Here is a 14,842-nt window from a genome sequence, read left to right as displayed (position 1 = left end):
GTGTTCAGGGGTTTGTTCTGACTGTGCATGGGGAGTCCTGGGGGTTTGAGGGAAACTGTGGCATTCAGCCCTGAGTACCAGCCCAGCCTTGGTGTCGGTGAGGGCACAGGTGTGTATCAATGCTCTGTTTGTGGAGCATTTGTATTGACATTGTATCAAGATAGAACCTTCAATGCATGTGTTTTACAGTTATTTATTAAAAGAAGTCTTACCCCTGTGTTCTACTAAGTTCTTTGGCAGCTCTGTCCCAGGTGGAGACCTGCATATCACTCCCACAGGTAATGCAGATCCAGGAGAGGTCCCAGCTGCTGCTGTGTGGCTGCTCCATCCCCATCCCAGGGGCTGCTCTAATACAACACTGACAGCTGAGCCAGGCTGGTTAAAAGCACTTGTTTATTGGTTACAATATCAACTCATGGCAACATCTTTCACTGAGCCACTGTACAAATACAAAGAAAAAGATCCATCGTGGAAAAAAAAAAGAGCTATAAACAAAGTTCATAGCAAGTGATTTTTTTTGTCACAGGGAAGTCTTTTTTTTACAACAGCACTGGTAAAGAACAAATGGCACAAGTCCCTGGTTTTTTAATAGCTTAAATAAAAGCTTTAAGACTGTTTCTGAATACATACACAATCCAAAGGCAGTGCAGAATCACTTCATAATTGGTAACATTACCGAAGTTTTCCAAAGTAGTCAGCAACAAGTAAAAACAAAACAAAACAGCTGATGAGAGATGCTGGGAACTAAAGGCAAAGTAAAATTAAGCATGTTTAGAAGCACTTTGCTTTGGACTCCTTTGGATGTAATATGTACTACAAGTGTTCAGATGCTTTTATTTAAAAAAAGAACAAAAAAAGAACACAAAGAGAGCACCATTGTGTAAGTAAAACAAAGGCTTGAAATACCTAAGACTATTCCACCGAAGTCCATATTAGTTAAAACCTAAACATACTGTGTGGTATAAGAATGTCAGGCACATGTAATCTGTTATCAGTTATATCAATTAGTAACACTGTTCACACATTTACCATAACAACACTGCATTAACATTCTGCATGTATTTTACATAACCAGCAATTGGATAAAAGGCTCTGGTGCCTCTGAAGTGTAGGAGGAGTGTGACCAGCATGCATGCCAGAGTACTGGATACACAGTGCACCATCAACCCATGCTAAGTACTTGGACAGGAAATGCTATCTCAAAACCAGCCATTCTGCTACACAACCATTGATACCAACTAGTCTGATTAGCCAAAACTCTCACCAACATCTTAAAGCACAGCACTAAACCTAGTGGAGGTGACAGTGTCCCCAGAGAGGACAAACTACAACTCTTGGAATGTTTTCATTCCACCTTAAAGTAATTAATGTGAACTTCATCGTGGGACGAGCGGTTACACAACCCAAGGAAAGAGTCAACTACTTCCACCCCATGCATTACAGTAAGGACTCACTGGGACCTGCTGCTGCTCCAGCTCAGCTTTGCCAAGGCAAGGTCAGGCCCTGTCCTGTGGCAAGAAAAGGCTCTAATTCACGTTCCCTTTGGAGTGGTACGGATCCTGTACGCGGAGCCATCAGCTCTTCCAGCACTGCCATGGATCTGCAGTTCAGCACAGCAGAGGACAGCAGTGTTTGGAAGGAAAAGGGCTGCAGACAGATGGAACCAGGCCACGTTACTGCAGTACATGAGCAAACATCAGCACGAAGCCACAGCAGCTTTCTGTGGTTTCCAGAATCTCAAACCGCTTTCTCCACCAATAAACAGCCATCCAAGGCTACATGGGAGCAAGGCCAGGTTGGGCACTTGCCTGAAGGGAGAACTCTCTATTGCAAAGTTATATCACATTAGAAAATGCTGACAAACTCTACCAGAATAAAGTAAATCTTGTTACACCAAGCACATGGCTCTGCTTCCCAGCCACAACAGATTGCCTTTAGAAGAGAGGCTGGGCAAGAGTGACTCTGCCACTGTTTGGCACAATGCTCTTGGTTACTCCAGTTCTGCAATGACACAACTTATTTGAAATTCAGCTAAGGATGTAGTCTGGCTACAAACTTTTAAAGCCAGTGAAGATGTGCCCACTCATGCTGCAAGACCTGCTGCAAGTAAGTTTGCTGTCATGGTATCAGAAGTCACACAAGCTGCACACCTGAGCCCATGTTAACTGCAGGCACACACCAGTTTCTTTGAAATTCAAAGCTGGGGTAAAACCTTTTTAAGTAAAACCTATCAAGGGTTATGTTATTACCTTCTTTTAGGAGGAATTTGAGCTTTTACCATAAAAGCCACCTCCACTTTAGCTTGGGCATCAACCTCCAGAGGTTCCTGCCAGCTGTTTGAAGAAGGGAATGCTGCAGCCTGAGTCATTCTGTGGCATCACACAGTACCCGTGGTACTGGAATCTGCAGGCTTGAAAAACAACCCAGGGCAGTAATGGAACAGCAAACATCACCTGGGCAGGATCTATCACAGGCTTCCTACAGGCTCCAAGGATGCACCAGATGCCAATTCCCCCGCTGTGCTCAGGCTTCTCCCAGGTCCCTCGTGTGCTGACACCGGAGCCCCTCAGACCTGGGGCGAGGAACAGAGGCAGGCAGAGCTCTGTGATGCTGTTGGACACCTCAGCAAGTAGTTGGCATTCCTTAGTATTTACCTTAAAAGCAGCTGAATCCAAGAGGCAACAGCCATCCAACAATGACAGTGAAGTTATTTGCAGTAATACCTGTACGAGAGCCATTACCACTGTTACAGGCTACCTGAACTGGTAAGAAAAGTTATATACAGCTGTAAAATTGGTTTTGGAGTTTCACAAGTAGAAACCAGTTTTAATACCAGAATGTAAAAATGGCACCTGTCTCGGCAAAGGTGTTGACTAGGAAATTGGCTCAAAACACACTTCTACGGAAAAAAATTTTTTTTTAGAAAAAGAATATTTTCTTAAAATTCCTTAGTAATAAATTTCCAGAACGATTCACTCAAGGCAGCTGTGAGTTAAAAAAAAAATAATCAAGTGCACCACTAAAAAATAAACTGAGTCTGCAAGATCCCAAAGAGCTGCTCACTTGAGAGACTTACAAGAATTCCATAATAGTTCTATAAATGCAGACAGATCACAAAGCAAAACACTGAGGAATTCCTGTGAGACACAATACAGTGGGATTTTGGTCCTAAACCACAGGCTGCTGTTAGGAAATGTTCCTTCTCCAGTATAAGCAGCGCCTTTTTCTTATTTTAAAAGTGAATTTACCGTGATTGACTGGTACATTTATTGGCACCTTCACCATTACAGACATGGCGAGTTTACAGGCACAGTCTGGAAGTACTGAAATTTAGGATTAAAAAATGTCAGAAACTTGACAAAAGTCATTTCAGCCAGAAATCCATATGGATATACTACAGGATTCTGGGCCCTTCTCTTTCCTACCTGACCCAGAGACACCCAGACTCCCCATCAGTTCCAATGAATGATGACTAACATCATCTTCCAACCTGGTGATTCAAAATTCACGTTATCTTTAAAATAAGTCACTTAAGAGAAGCCAATAGACTTAATCCCCCATTCCAAAATAGCCACAGATGTTCAGATTCCCAAGGGAACATCCACTGTGAGTGCAGACATGCTGCCAGGCACCAAAAAGTTAAGCAACCTCCCTGGGCAGTTTCAAATGGGCATCAGTCACATGATTTTCCTGTCTCTGCACTGAGCTGTACTTGGTGAGATTTCTAAGCAACTAACATCAAAATTAGAATCAAGTCAGGAAAGGAGCAGAAATGGCTATTTACAGTGTTGGAGCTGCAGAACATCTGGCATCTCAGAACCCTCATGGCACAGCCCTCAGTGACCACACAGAACAAGCACATATCCTCAGGGTTATCCTGGGAAGTCTTCAGGGGTCACACAGGTGCAGTTAAGTTACACAATTCCTTTGGTAATTCACACTGCACAGAACTGACAACAAGCACTTCTGGCTGTGGGGTGCTTTGGCAAGTTCTGAATTTGGAGGGGAATTACAAGCAAATAACTGCACAAGTAAATCCTCTTTAGGAATTTAAGCAAAGTCCTCCTGAATTTCTCAGTTGGTGTGGAACAAGCAAGCTCTGCAGACACTGCTCTGAGCAGCAGCCAAGTCACTGAGAGTGCAGATCAGCTGGAGCTTGTGAGGAGCCAAACCCACGCGTTTGGCCGCAGCTGAGCTGGCCACAGCACTCGGCCACTTGGCTTCTGCAGCCACAGACTGCACAGAATAACTGATGCAAAAACCTGCAGGGAGGAAGCTAAAATCTCTGGATTTACTTTATTTTCCAATTATTTCTGCTGTTGGTGCAAGTCTACCTGGTGTTAACTCCTTGGTGTTTGGAGGTCATGACTGCCAGTGGATGAACCAGGAACCACTGGCTTGAAGGAAGAACCCCCTGATCAAAAACAGGCAAGCAGGTCAAGAAGTGAGCGAATAAGGCGGTGGGTATTAACTGGGAGTCTCCAGGGCCTTTAAAAAAAATTCAAATGCCTTCCATTATAAAAAACACATACATACCACTGGCTTAACTTTATCTACAGTAAATTCACAAGAACATTTAAAACAGCAATCTAGTTCACCCACTACAAAACTCAGAAGTGACATCTCAGGTTAAAAGCAAAGCTATAAATGTAGTTCCTTAAAAAATGCAACGTATTTCTTTACATACAGACAAATGTTACATGATTGGCTGCTATAATGTGTATATTCTGTTATGTACAAAAAAAAGGTACAGGATTAGCAGACTGAGCACAAGCAAAAACCCTTCAAGGACAATCTAACCAAACCACCAAAAACAAAAAGACTGGCTCTTAGTTTGTCGGTCACCATGATTATGTGTGCTGGCCCCTTTTAAAAAGTCAGTGATTTCCTCCCCCCTCCCCTATTTCTTCACTTGATTTTTTTTTTCTAGTTTACAGAAAGCCTTTTTGTGTAATAATCAGTGAATAGAAAAACTTCACCTGCAAATACAAGGTAGAAATGTTATTTCACAGCTATAGGCTGCAGCATTGATCTCTCCAGATCTCAAATGGAGAATGTACATGTTTGGCTCCCAGTTAATTCCAGATTCTGAGAAAACTGTCCCAAGACCCTGTAGCTACAGCCATGCCGTCATCAGTAACACCTAAACAGCTGACACGGTTGTCATGGCCAGCCAGGACACCTGGAAAAGAAGAAGCAATGGAAGTTTAGCGTCTCCAAGATGTCAAGGACTTCAGTTGTTACTCTGCTCACCCAGGTAAGTCTTAAATGTACTAAAAAAGATACAATGCAAGATCTTAATTCTCCTTTTTGTCTTTACTCTGAGGAACCACATAGACCAGAACAGCCTTATCAAAACACCCAACAATAAGGTATGTAAAAATATCTACACATAATACTGCTTCCATTTTTCTCTGTGCCCTTATGATTTCTCCATCCTGTCCCCATCGATATCCTCTTCCCTACTGGTTTTCCCATTTTCTACAGTGCTGTCCACAATTTCAGCCATCAGGCACTTCCAAAATCCAATGTGATGTCTCCTGACAAAGCCCTGGAAGCATTAATTACCTTGAGTTTCCCAAGTTTTGCAAACCCTAGGGATTATAAATCCCCCATATATGGTGACGAATGGAAGAGCAGCACTAGCCTGCCTCTTTCCTGCTTTGGTTCCGTTTTTTCTCTACCTCTTCTTGCCCTTGTCTGCTCTCCCAGGGTTCCCCATCCAGGTCTAGCAGAACTAAGATAAAGGATCTATTTTCAGTCTGAATAGCAGAACCGATGTTCTTGAACCAGGCCCAAGCATTAAAGTTACTGTAAGAAGTGAGAAAAAAAAATAGCTGTGCTATAAACATGCTGTGTCCTGACAAAAGTGACTGATTCAAGGACCAGAAGTTTCCACTTTCCCTCTTTCCCAACAGCAGGGAATGCAAAACAAAAAGACTCCTGTAGCTACATCTGAATTACTGCCACTCATGGGTGCAAAAGTCAATGCAAACGTGTAATTTTGCACTACTTAATTCCATACACTTCAGTGAAATACATTTTCAGTAGATGAAGTTTTGGAGGGCATTCCTCAGCCTCAAGAGCTGAGATCTCCCAGCACTGATCTGTAAAGCCCAAGAACAGGCCTGTTCTCCTGACTCGTTTACTGCTCAAACCACAGACATGGAACTGAAATGCAGTGTGACTTCTGGAAGACACAACCAAAGGCAATGAAAGGATGCCTTTTCAAGAGAAAACAGCGTTAAAAGGAATCAAGCAGATTCCACACCATCAGCACCAGCACCGGCAATGCCAGTTCTGCATTCTGCGCAGATCCTGGCTGTGCAGGGCTGCCGAGGCTGGAACAGCTGCCAGCAGTGGTGTCCTCACCTGCCCTCTCCCCTTTGAGGGTGTCCCACACGTTGCAGTTGAAGTCGTCGTAACCCGCGAGCAGGAGGCGCCCGCTCTTGGAGAAGGCTACGGAGGTGATGCCGCAGATGATGTTGTCGTGGGAATACATCATCAGCTCCTGGTCCGCGCGCAGGTCGAACAGCCGGCACGTGGCATCGTCGGAGCCGGTGGCGAACGCGTGGCCGTTCGGGAAAAACTGCAACGTTTAATTGAGACGTGACACTTTGGACACCAAAAAAATAGGCTGGTCGTGTGTTAGTTGAACAACATCACAGGATTATTTTACAGACAAAGGCAGAATGTTTTATTTTTAAGAAATATCTGCATGTTGAAAAATGCAGGTACACAGCTCTGCAAGGGAACGCCTCTGGAACAGGCCTGGTGACACCTGAGTGCCTGGAATTATAGCCAGGCAGGTCCTGTGTGTGCTGTAACAGGAGTCACAGGTGATGCCACTGACTCCTACAAAATGAAGCAAACCCCAGCTCTGCACATCCTGGCTGAAGGGGAACACGGTGTTCCATCCTGAGCTGGTCAGGAGGTTGGCTCAGCCAAGACTACAAACAAGCAATTCAATTGCCTAAAAAATCTCCAAATCCGAGTTATTCTCTCAGCAGCGATATTGATTGAAATGGGAATGGAGAGCGCCCAGCACATCTCAGGGTCCAGGTCTAAGTATAGGAACTGCATTTTTGTACTCATCATGTGTTTGGTATTTTCTCAGCCTTTTCAATTTTTCATGTTTATCAAAAACAGATGCAGCCTCGACTTAGATTTCTTTCTCTATTTACCAGAGCCTGGATCTTGCAGATCAGAACATAGTGTTACTGTGACAGAGGGGAAATACAATCCAGTTTCTAAATATTACCAAATTATTCCAGGGAATATTCAGTATCAATACTGATTTTAACTGCCTTCCAGAATATTTTGCTGAAAGCTCTCTTTGATCAACAAAAAAACTTTAAGATGAGGATGCCTGGCTGTGTTGCACCCTCTCAGTATACTGCACAGATCTACAATTTTCAGTTTTTAACACACTGCCACGCTTCAGAAAGTTTCCCTAGTCCATTCTTTACTTCTTAAAAAAAGTGATGTCTCAGTTACTGAATAGAAACACAGGTGAAACTATTCCAGGAACAGCACAGTGCATCACAGATAATGGCAATAATAATTCAGTTACAAAGTAGATTGTAACTTATTACAGAACCTCCTCCATTACATATAATTTAACATTCCCTACCGTAACTAATTGATTTTAAATCAAGGTAGCTCAGGAGACTCTAAGCTGAATTCATGCAAATGTAGCCTTTATCCTCCCCCTTTCTTCCCACGTGGAAACAGGAGGATCACTTACACAAACTGCATTAATGTCTGACACGTGCCCTGTGAAGGACTGCCTGCACATTCCATCGCGGATATCCCACAGCTTCGAGGAGGCATCGCAGGCACCCGAGACAAAAGTCCTCATGTCTGGACTCAGAGAGAGGCTCATCACATCTCCAGTGTGCCCAGTGAATGTGGTGGTCTGCTGGCCAGTTTCAATATCCCACAAAGCACTGCAGATGAAGTTAACACAAGGTCTGTCATTATTTCAGAGTTCAAGTTTTAAATACAAATTAAGGCCCTGAAGAGAAAAAAAAAAAAAAAAAAAAAAGAAGAAAGAGGGGGTGGGGGAAGGCCAAACGAGCTCAAAAACTCACCAAGTGGTGTCTCCTGAGCTAGTGACAATTTGGTTGTCATCTAGGAAGCGACAACAGGACAAGTATCCTAAAAACAAAACAGTTGTTTAAGGTTTTGACCCAGGAGTAACGACTGAAGGTTAAAATGCAAGAACAGCATCCAAGTTCTCCCATAGCCAGTCCATAACCAGCACAAGCATTGCCCAGCCCAAAGCAGGACTGTGTCCCTTGATGCAGTAACAGAGCAGGTGAGGCAGGAGCTGACCTGTGTGCCCCGGCAGCTCCCGGCTCACTCGGACGTTGCCCTCCCTGGTTTTCAGGTTGTAGATGGAGCAGATGTTGTCCAAGCCTCCGCAGGCCACGTAGTTGCCAGAGGGAGCGTAGGCGCAGGTCATCACCCAGGAGGACCTCAGGGGGATGGCGTGCATCTGCAGAGACACAGCTCCTGGGTCAGAGCACACCAACACTGGGGCAGCCCCAGAGCCAGTGTCTGGCTTCAGGACGTATCACATCCACCTCACTGCACTTGACACACCCACACCTCCTGGGGTGACAGATACCTGTCCTGTCTGCAGGGCAGCTTTACCTTATTTCATAGCAAAGCTATCGTAAACTTGAACATTTACAATGTTTGTTTATTTTAGTTAAGATTTCTCTGTCCAACTTTTTTACATCTTTAAACTACAGCTTGTAAGACAGGATGGTTATCCCCATGGAGACTGCACAGTTTACAGAAGCACAGCTCCACTCCACACTACCTAAGCTTTTCCCTGACAGCTGTTTTTCCTCCTTCTCCTTCCTCTGCCCTCAAACCCAAAGCACTCTTGTAAATTCTGAGGTTGTATTTCTGTAATTCAAAACCGAGTTAGTTTTAGAAGCAACAGCACACAGGCAGAGAGATACAGCTACTGCACTAGCAAAGAATGAAAATGTTCCACATTACAATGTAATTAACTATTGCTTCAGAGATACAACCTACAACAAACACATCACTGCTGCTCACCTAGCCATGGAAGGAACAAAATGAGATTGTCTGAATGAGAAACACTGCTTTTAATTTTTGACTTGAAACCATGGTAAAAAACAGATGCAAGCCCATTCAAACACACAATTTACACATTAATTATTGATAAGGATTATAAATAAATACCTTATTTGTTGTATAACTATCCCAAATAATTAATTTTCCATCTTGAGAAGCACTGACTAGTAGCCTAAATATGAACACAAAATAAAATGTGTTAATATAAAACAAACAAAAAAAAATCTCAAAATAGACATACACCATGCATGCTTATCAAGTGATTCAAAAGCTTCATAATTTCTTTATTACCCTATGCTTTTTCACTTTTATTGGAGGGGTGCATTGGTTGGAAAAAGTCTGCAAAGGTCTAGATCTCTGTCTCACCTAACTGAGGGGATTCATGATTAAAAATGAACAACCTGCTGAAAGCAGGTTGCAAAAAAAGAAAATTTATGAACTCTCTCCACAACTGTTTTCATTATTCATATAACTACACAGTTACACAAAAGCAAATAAGGAATTTAAGCAAAAATAAATCTTGAGAACAGATTCTAGATTAATTCCTCTCTGAAGGACATGATACAGAGCAGACCAGGAGGCAGTGTTTGCACCTCACATCAGCTGCCTTGAAGGTGGCAAAACAGAACTTTAAGTTACTTTTCACACTATGTACAAAAAGATCTCTTCTTTAATGAAATAAAAATTTGTCAGTAAAGTTTTTAAATCCCTACCACAGAAGAATTATTCAACATCTTGGAAAGTACAATAATCAGCATTCCAAAAAAACATGCCTCATCACATACTCTCTCTTGCTTAAACTGATTCAAAAACTTAAGTTTAAATTGAAAGAAGGAAAAGGCAAAATATCTATGGCAAGAACAGGCAAAGTCCCTCTTCTCTGAGCCCCCAGCAGTGGTGCTCTGTGACCCCTGCAAGGGCACCAGCACCCCCATGAGGCTCCCAGGACCTGCCATCAAACTGAAGGTGCCAGTGTGATTGCAGCCTGTCGCTGGCAGCTCCGAGGCTCCCTGCTACAAACCTGGAGTCAGATCCCCAGTGCATGGCGTAGATTTTGGCTAAGTGACCTCTGAGTGTGCGCCGGGTGCGCATTTGGATTCGACCCACTGAGTCCAGGCTTGTTGTGATCTAAAAATAAACAAAACAAACCCGTGAGATACTGGGAACTATTTTTAATGTGCAAGATAACAAAAATACATTTGAACTTTGATAGAGTATTATCTATCTTGGCACACAACAAAAACCATTAAAAAATAAGATACTGGTGTACACCCAGCAACACTGACACAAACAGATTTTACAGAAGACAGACATAACACACTTCACAATGGCTGCAGTGAAACTTCAGGAAGCTCTTTTAAAATACTTCTATGTTACATGATTTCAGATTATAAAATCTGGAAGTTTTCAATTTAAACCAATGAAATAAAATGCTCCAGTATTTACTCCACTGTTCCTTTTTAAAGCATGGCAGAACTTTACATGCAAAATAATTCTGTTTCCAAAAAACTACTAAAAAATGTTTAAGTCTTTCTAAATATATTTAACACAATAAACATACTTAAAAGGTAAACTGGAAGCAGGATCTATTAAGATGGTGGGGGTGTTTTGACTGGTTGTGTTTTTTTGCTGTTTTGTTTATTTGGGGTTTTTTTTGCTGGGGCTTTGTTTAGTTTTAATTAACTGTATAAATATACAGTACATTTCCAAAGGCCTTTTTCACTTTATTCTTTCAGTTACTGAACAGGAACATGCTAGAGTCAAAAATTGATATTTTTATTTCCTTATCTCTCAAGTAATAGCCTACACAAAGAAGAGAAACATACCTGAGCAAGAGTTGTGTCACTACAGGCTTTCCTGGCATCCTGAAACAAAAATTGGAACAAGATGAATTGGAAAGGCAACACTGAGCATCAACTGAGAGGGCCTAAAGGAAAAGTAATTGTTGAGCTAAATTTCAACACACTCAAAGCCACACACCACCAACAACAACTGTCATGCCAGTATTTCTTCTGTCACCCTAGCTTGTTTTATTGTTCAAGGAATCTAAAAAGCAATGGCACACAACGAGGGGTAGTGGAGGAAGAGGGACTTAAGAAGGGCCATGAGCCAGCAGCCTTTGAATCTCCCTTTCTACAGACTATGGGATTCAAAGGCATTTGGAGCCATCCTGAAGTCCCAGTGCCTACCCTTTTCCCTGTATTCCTTCCCTGGGGTGGATGTGCTTGCTCAGGGTGTGCTGAGCACAAGGGAAGAACTGATCCACCTGGAAAAGCAACCACATATTACACAGGATTAGCAAGCTCTGTGCCACACGAGGCTCTTGCACAAATGAAGCTCCTTGCTGGTTGGGAGAGGCAGGGTGAAAATCAGCAGGCAGGATCCGGGGAGCAGGTCAGACAGCAGGATTACCAAAGCTTAGTGATGATGTACTTGACACAGCTTGAAGGGAAGAAAATGGCCCAGTAACACCCTCACCCACTTCATGGAACAGGTGGTGCTCAGATCTCCACACAGACACTCCATGGTTTTCTCCTTATCTCAGACTCTATGGACACAGGGCTTGTTTCCTGCAGATATGATTCAACCTGACCTAGAACACAGACTTGACTTTTGTTTGCATAATTCAGAGCCCCAGACTGAGCCTCTGACACAGGTGAGCTCCACTGAGCCTCACCTGCAACACTGACTGTGCAAGACCTGGTTTTAGTCACAGCTGTGACTGCGCCGCTCCCCTGCGGCTCAGGGCCCATCCCCAGAACACAGGCACATGGCCAGCACCTCCTTCTGACAAAATGGTTTAAACTGGCTTGAGGTTAGACAGGAACTGTGCAGCACAAGCTGAAGTTAAAACTATCAACAACCATACTGAAGGAGCAGCCACGGAAGCCTCAACTCCTGGCAATTTCTCCAACTGCAACCACTGAAGCAGCCACCCAAAAACAACGGTGCCTCTTTACCAGCACTTCGTGTGTCCCTCCAAAGTTCAGTCTGATCCCTCTGAGAGCAGGAACAGAAACATGTGCTCACACATTTTGGAGCTGCCTCAACACACCCAGGCTGGGATCTTCAATTTATTTCAAGCTCTTACTTGAGAGTTACTTGACATTGCAACTTTAACGTTTCTTAAGTGCGTGTTTATTTTGACCACCCTTTATAGCTCTCCTCCCAAAAAACAAGCCTGAGAGTGGATTAAGTCATCTCAACTTATTTTTATAATGTCTGAACTGTAGAAATATTTATAAAATGTTGACGTCTGGAATCAGGAGGGGTTTAAAATACCAGAGGAGCAAATCCCTTGGCACTCAGGACTTATTTCATCCACAGGAAGAAACACTGTGGATTTTAAATGACTACTTGTTTGGTTGTCCCGAAAATAGTTGTAAAATGTTCAACATAAAATGAATTCTGAATGCAGTTTGAATCAAAGCATTTTTTATCTTTAAGAGCGAGCAATTAGCAACTTCTGTATTTGAGGCTGTCTAATACTTGCCATACAATTGGCAAATTGCAGGAAAAGGAGAGTTTCAACAGGCTATTTTAATTCTTACCTTGAAACCGTATTTCTACATATACATCATCATAACAGAATTATTAGTGTTAAAACATAAAAAAGCTCCTCTATATAACTGCAGATTTTTTGCAGTTCATGCAGTAGATAATGCAAAATTTGTGAGAAAAATAGAACTGCTTGAACAGTGTGTGCAGTCCCAGACCTTCCTAGCATACACTTCAGCTTGCAGTTTTTTCCCCAAACTACATGTATTTTTTAAAATATAGTGTGTTGTTTGTCTGGTTTGAAAGACACTGTGTCAAGTAAGCAAGACTTCTAAAAATCATTATCCTCAATTTCAGTTCTCACAGTGAGGACACACATATCACATGGGCACCTCATTACAGAGAGAACTAGGAATTAACTTTAACTATCAAGTCATCTAACAGATATCCGACACTTCACTGTTCAGTGTTCCAACTTCCTGAACTAAAAATTCCTGCAGTCTCAGGTTGGACATTGTCTGTGCACAGACCAGAGCTTCAGCTGCATGGGGAGACACAGGTGCCCACATCACTTAGATACTGCAAAAATAAAATGAAAGGTCATGAAACATTTCTAAAATATTGCAGACTGAGGTTCATTAGAGAACCAACAGCTCTGCACTGCAGTTTCTACACCTTAAGGACACTGTTAGGTACAACCTTATATGGACCTCACTTCTAGGCACAAAGTTGATCTTCTGTGATTATATTGTTAGAAGAAATATCAGACAAAACCCAAGAGTTGTCAACAACTAAAACAGCAAAATGCTAGTTATACATAAAACATCAAATGCTGTTAGTGACCTTATCTCTTTATAGGAGTGAATCAAAGATAATTCCTGAAAATAACCAGCCCAGTAGATATTCTTGACACTGAAAAACCTCTGATTTTCAGATCCTGTATCTATCCTCTTACCCCATCCCAAACAAAAACTGCAATGATTTAATAAGCAAGATAAGTAGTCATCTCTACAAATATGAAATGGAATGATTTGGTCAGAAAGTTTTGTGGACATTAAGTCATCAGGAGCATTTTAACTGCCTATTAATCTGAAGTTAGAATCAAGTACAAGGTATCCAAGCCTGCACTCAGATGCCAAGAGGCAATCACCACTTGCCACTGCTGAGCCAAGGGACTCCAAAGGCAATATAACCACGGTTACTCTGCTCCATCTGATAGATCCAGTTACAAGGTGGGTGGTAGAGTTACAAAGAAAATGTTAAATGGACCTAAAGCCACAAAACGGAGTCATTACCCAAGAGTCAATCAGATTTTTACGCTCCAAAATTTAAAAACTAAGCAAACGTTCCTGCAGCACAGTCTAAGCCCTCTGACTTGCCTGGTAGCTCTTTCTCCCCACAATTTTGCATGAAACCAGATTCACTGATTACCAAGACTGAGCAAAGACTTAACAGGCTCCCCTCAACATAACATAATTATAAAGTCTTTACACAGTATGCAGAGGAAGAACTAAAAAATTATGAACCCCTTGTAGCAGTGTAATTCTGTAATAAAGCTAAAACTGGAACAAAAAAAAAAAGTTAGTATTTTAAGCTAAAAATTATTTGTATCCTCTACAGAGCTGGTGGAAAGGCCACAGCACTGCCTGACCCCCACCTTGTCTTTCCACAGTATTTACAGAGAACAGGACAGAGCTCTCCTTGGAAAGCACTGATTGAGCAGCATTTGCCCCCAGCACAGTCCTGACACATGAAGGGTGTTCAGCACATGGCTGGCACCACCCAGCAGCCTCACACCTCGCAGGAAACACCACAGGACAACTGCTGCCAGCAGATGCCATGCTAAAAAAAGCCTCTGTGCAACATATTCTAAGAAACCTGTACTCTTCACTGATAGGAATGTCTGCAAATAAGCCATTCCCATATAAATCAGATTTATAAATGCTTCATGCTTTGAAAATTTTGATGAAAAATAAACAGACTTTGAAGATCCTTATTATACTTTACTGAAAACTGCATCACTGAGATATAAATGCACGTTGCAAAAGATTCCTGGAAAACAGGCTTTGGGCATGACAGCTCATACTTAGTTTATCTTCACTGAGTAAATACAAAAAATAGCCTGTATGGGGGCATCAGCATTTAATAAAAATAAACTCAACAGGAAGCCAAAAATCAGTGCTTGTAGAAATGACATCCACCCTGGAAGGCTCTCTCACACTCTCTGCTT

At 42.3% G+C, this 14,842-nt stretch overlaps 1 protein-coding gene and 1 long non-coding RNA gene across 12 annotated transcripts in view; one reads left to right on the top strand and one right to left on the bottom strand.

Annotated features, from left to right (window-relative positions):
• Positions 1 to 376: 376 nt before the first annotated feature.
• Positions 377 to 14,842, bottom strand: part of GNB4 (G protein subunit beta 4) — a 58,914-nt gene continuing 44,448 nt past the window's right edge. For 7 of the 11 annotated variants that reach the window (XM_086844148.1, XM_086844143.1, XM_086844146.1 and 4 more), the window contains 8 exons: positions 10,941 to 10,979; positions 10,136 to 10,242; positions 9,223 to 9,286; positions 8,338 to 8,500; positions 8,094 to 8,160; positions 7,748 to 7,949; positions 6,373 to 6,589; positions 377 to 5,182 (listed from right to left, as the gene is read on the bottom strand). In XM_086844148.1, the coding sequence (XP_086700274.1) occupies positions 5,076 to 5,182; positions 6,373 to 6,589; positions 7,748 to 7,949; positions 8,094 to 8,160; positions 8,338 to 8,500; positions 9,223 to 9,286; positions 10,136 to 10,242; positions 10,941 to 10,979 (966 nt within the window). In that variant the 3' untranslated portion in view covers positions 377 to 5,075. The remainder of the gene's footprint in view (positions 5,183 to 6,372; positions 6,590 to 7,747; positions 7,950 to 8,093; positions 8,161 to 8,337; positions 8,501 to 9,222; positions 9,287 to 10,135; positions 10,243 to 10,940; positions 10,980 to 14,842) is intronic. The other 4 variants (XR_015274562.1, XR_015274564.1, XR_015274561.1 and 1 more) reach the window with 1 other exon arrangement.
• Positions 1,814 to 14,192, top strand: LOC147651347 (uncharacterized). Its single transcript, XR_015274568.1, has 2 exons — positions 1,814 to 5,257; positions 10,911 to 14,192. It is a non-coding gene; the product is annotated as an uncharacterized LOC147651347 (long non-coding RNA).

This window comes from Cyanistes caeruleus, chromosome 10 (assembly GCF_971803275.1).
Source record: "Cyanistes caeruleus chromosome 10, bCyaCae1.hap1.1, whole genome shotgun sequence".
Classification (NCBI taxonomy): Eukaryota; Metazoa; Chordata; class Aves; order Passeriformes; family Paridae; genus Cyanistes; species Cyanistes caeruleus.
This window is presented reverse-complemented; position numbering and strand designations above follow the sequence as displayed.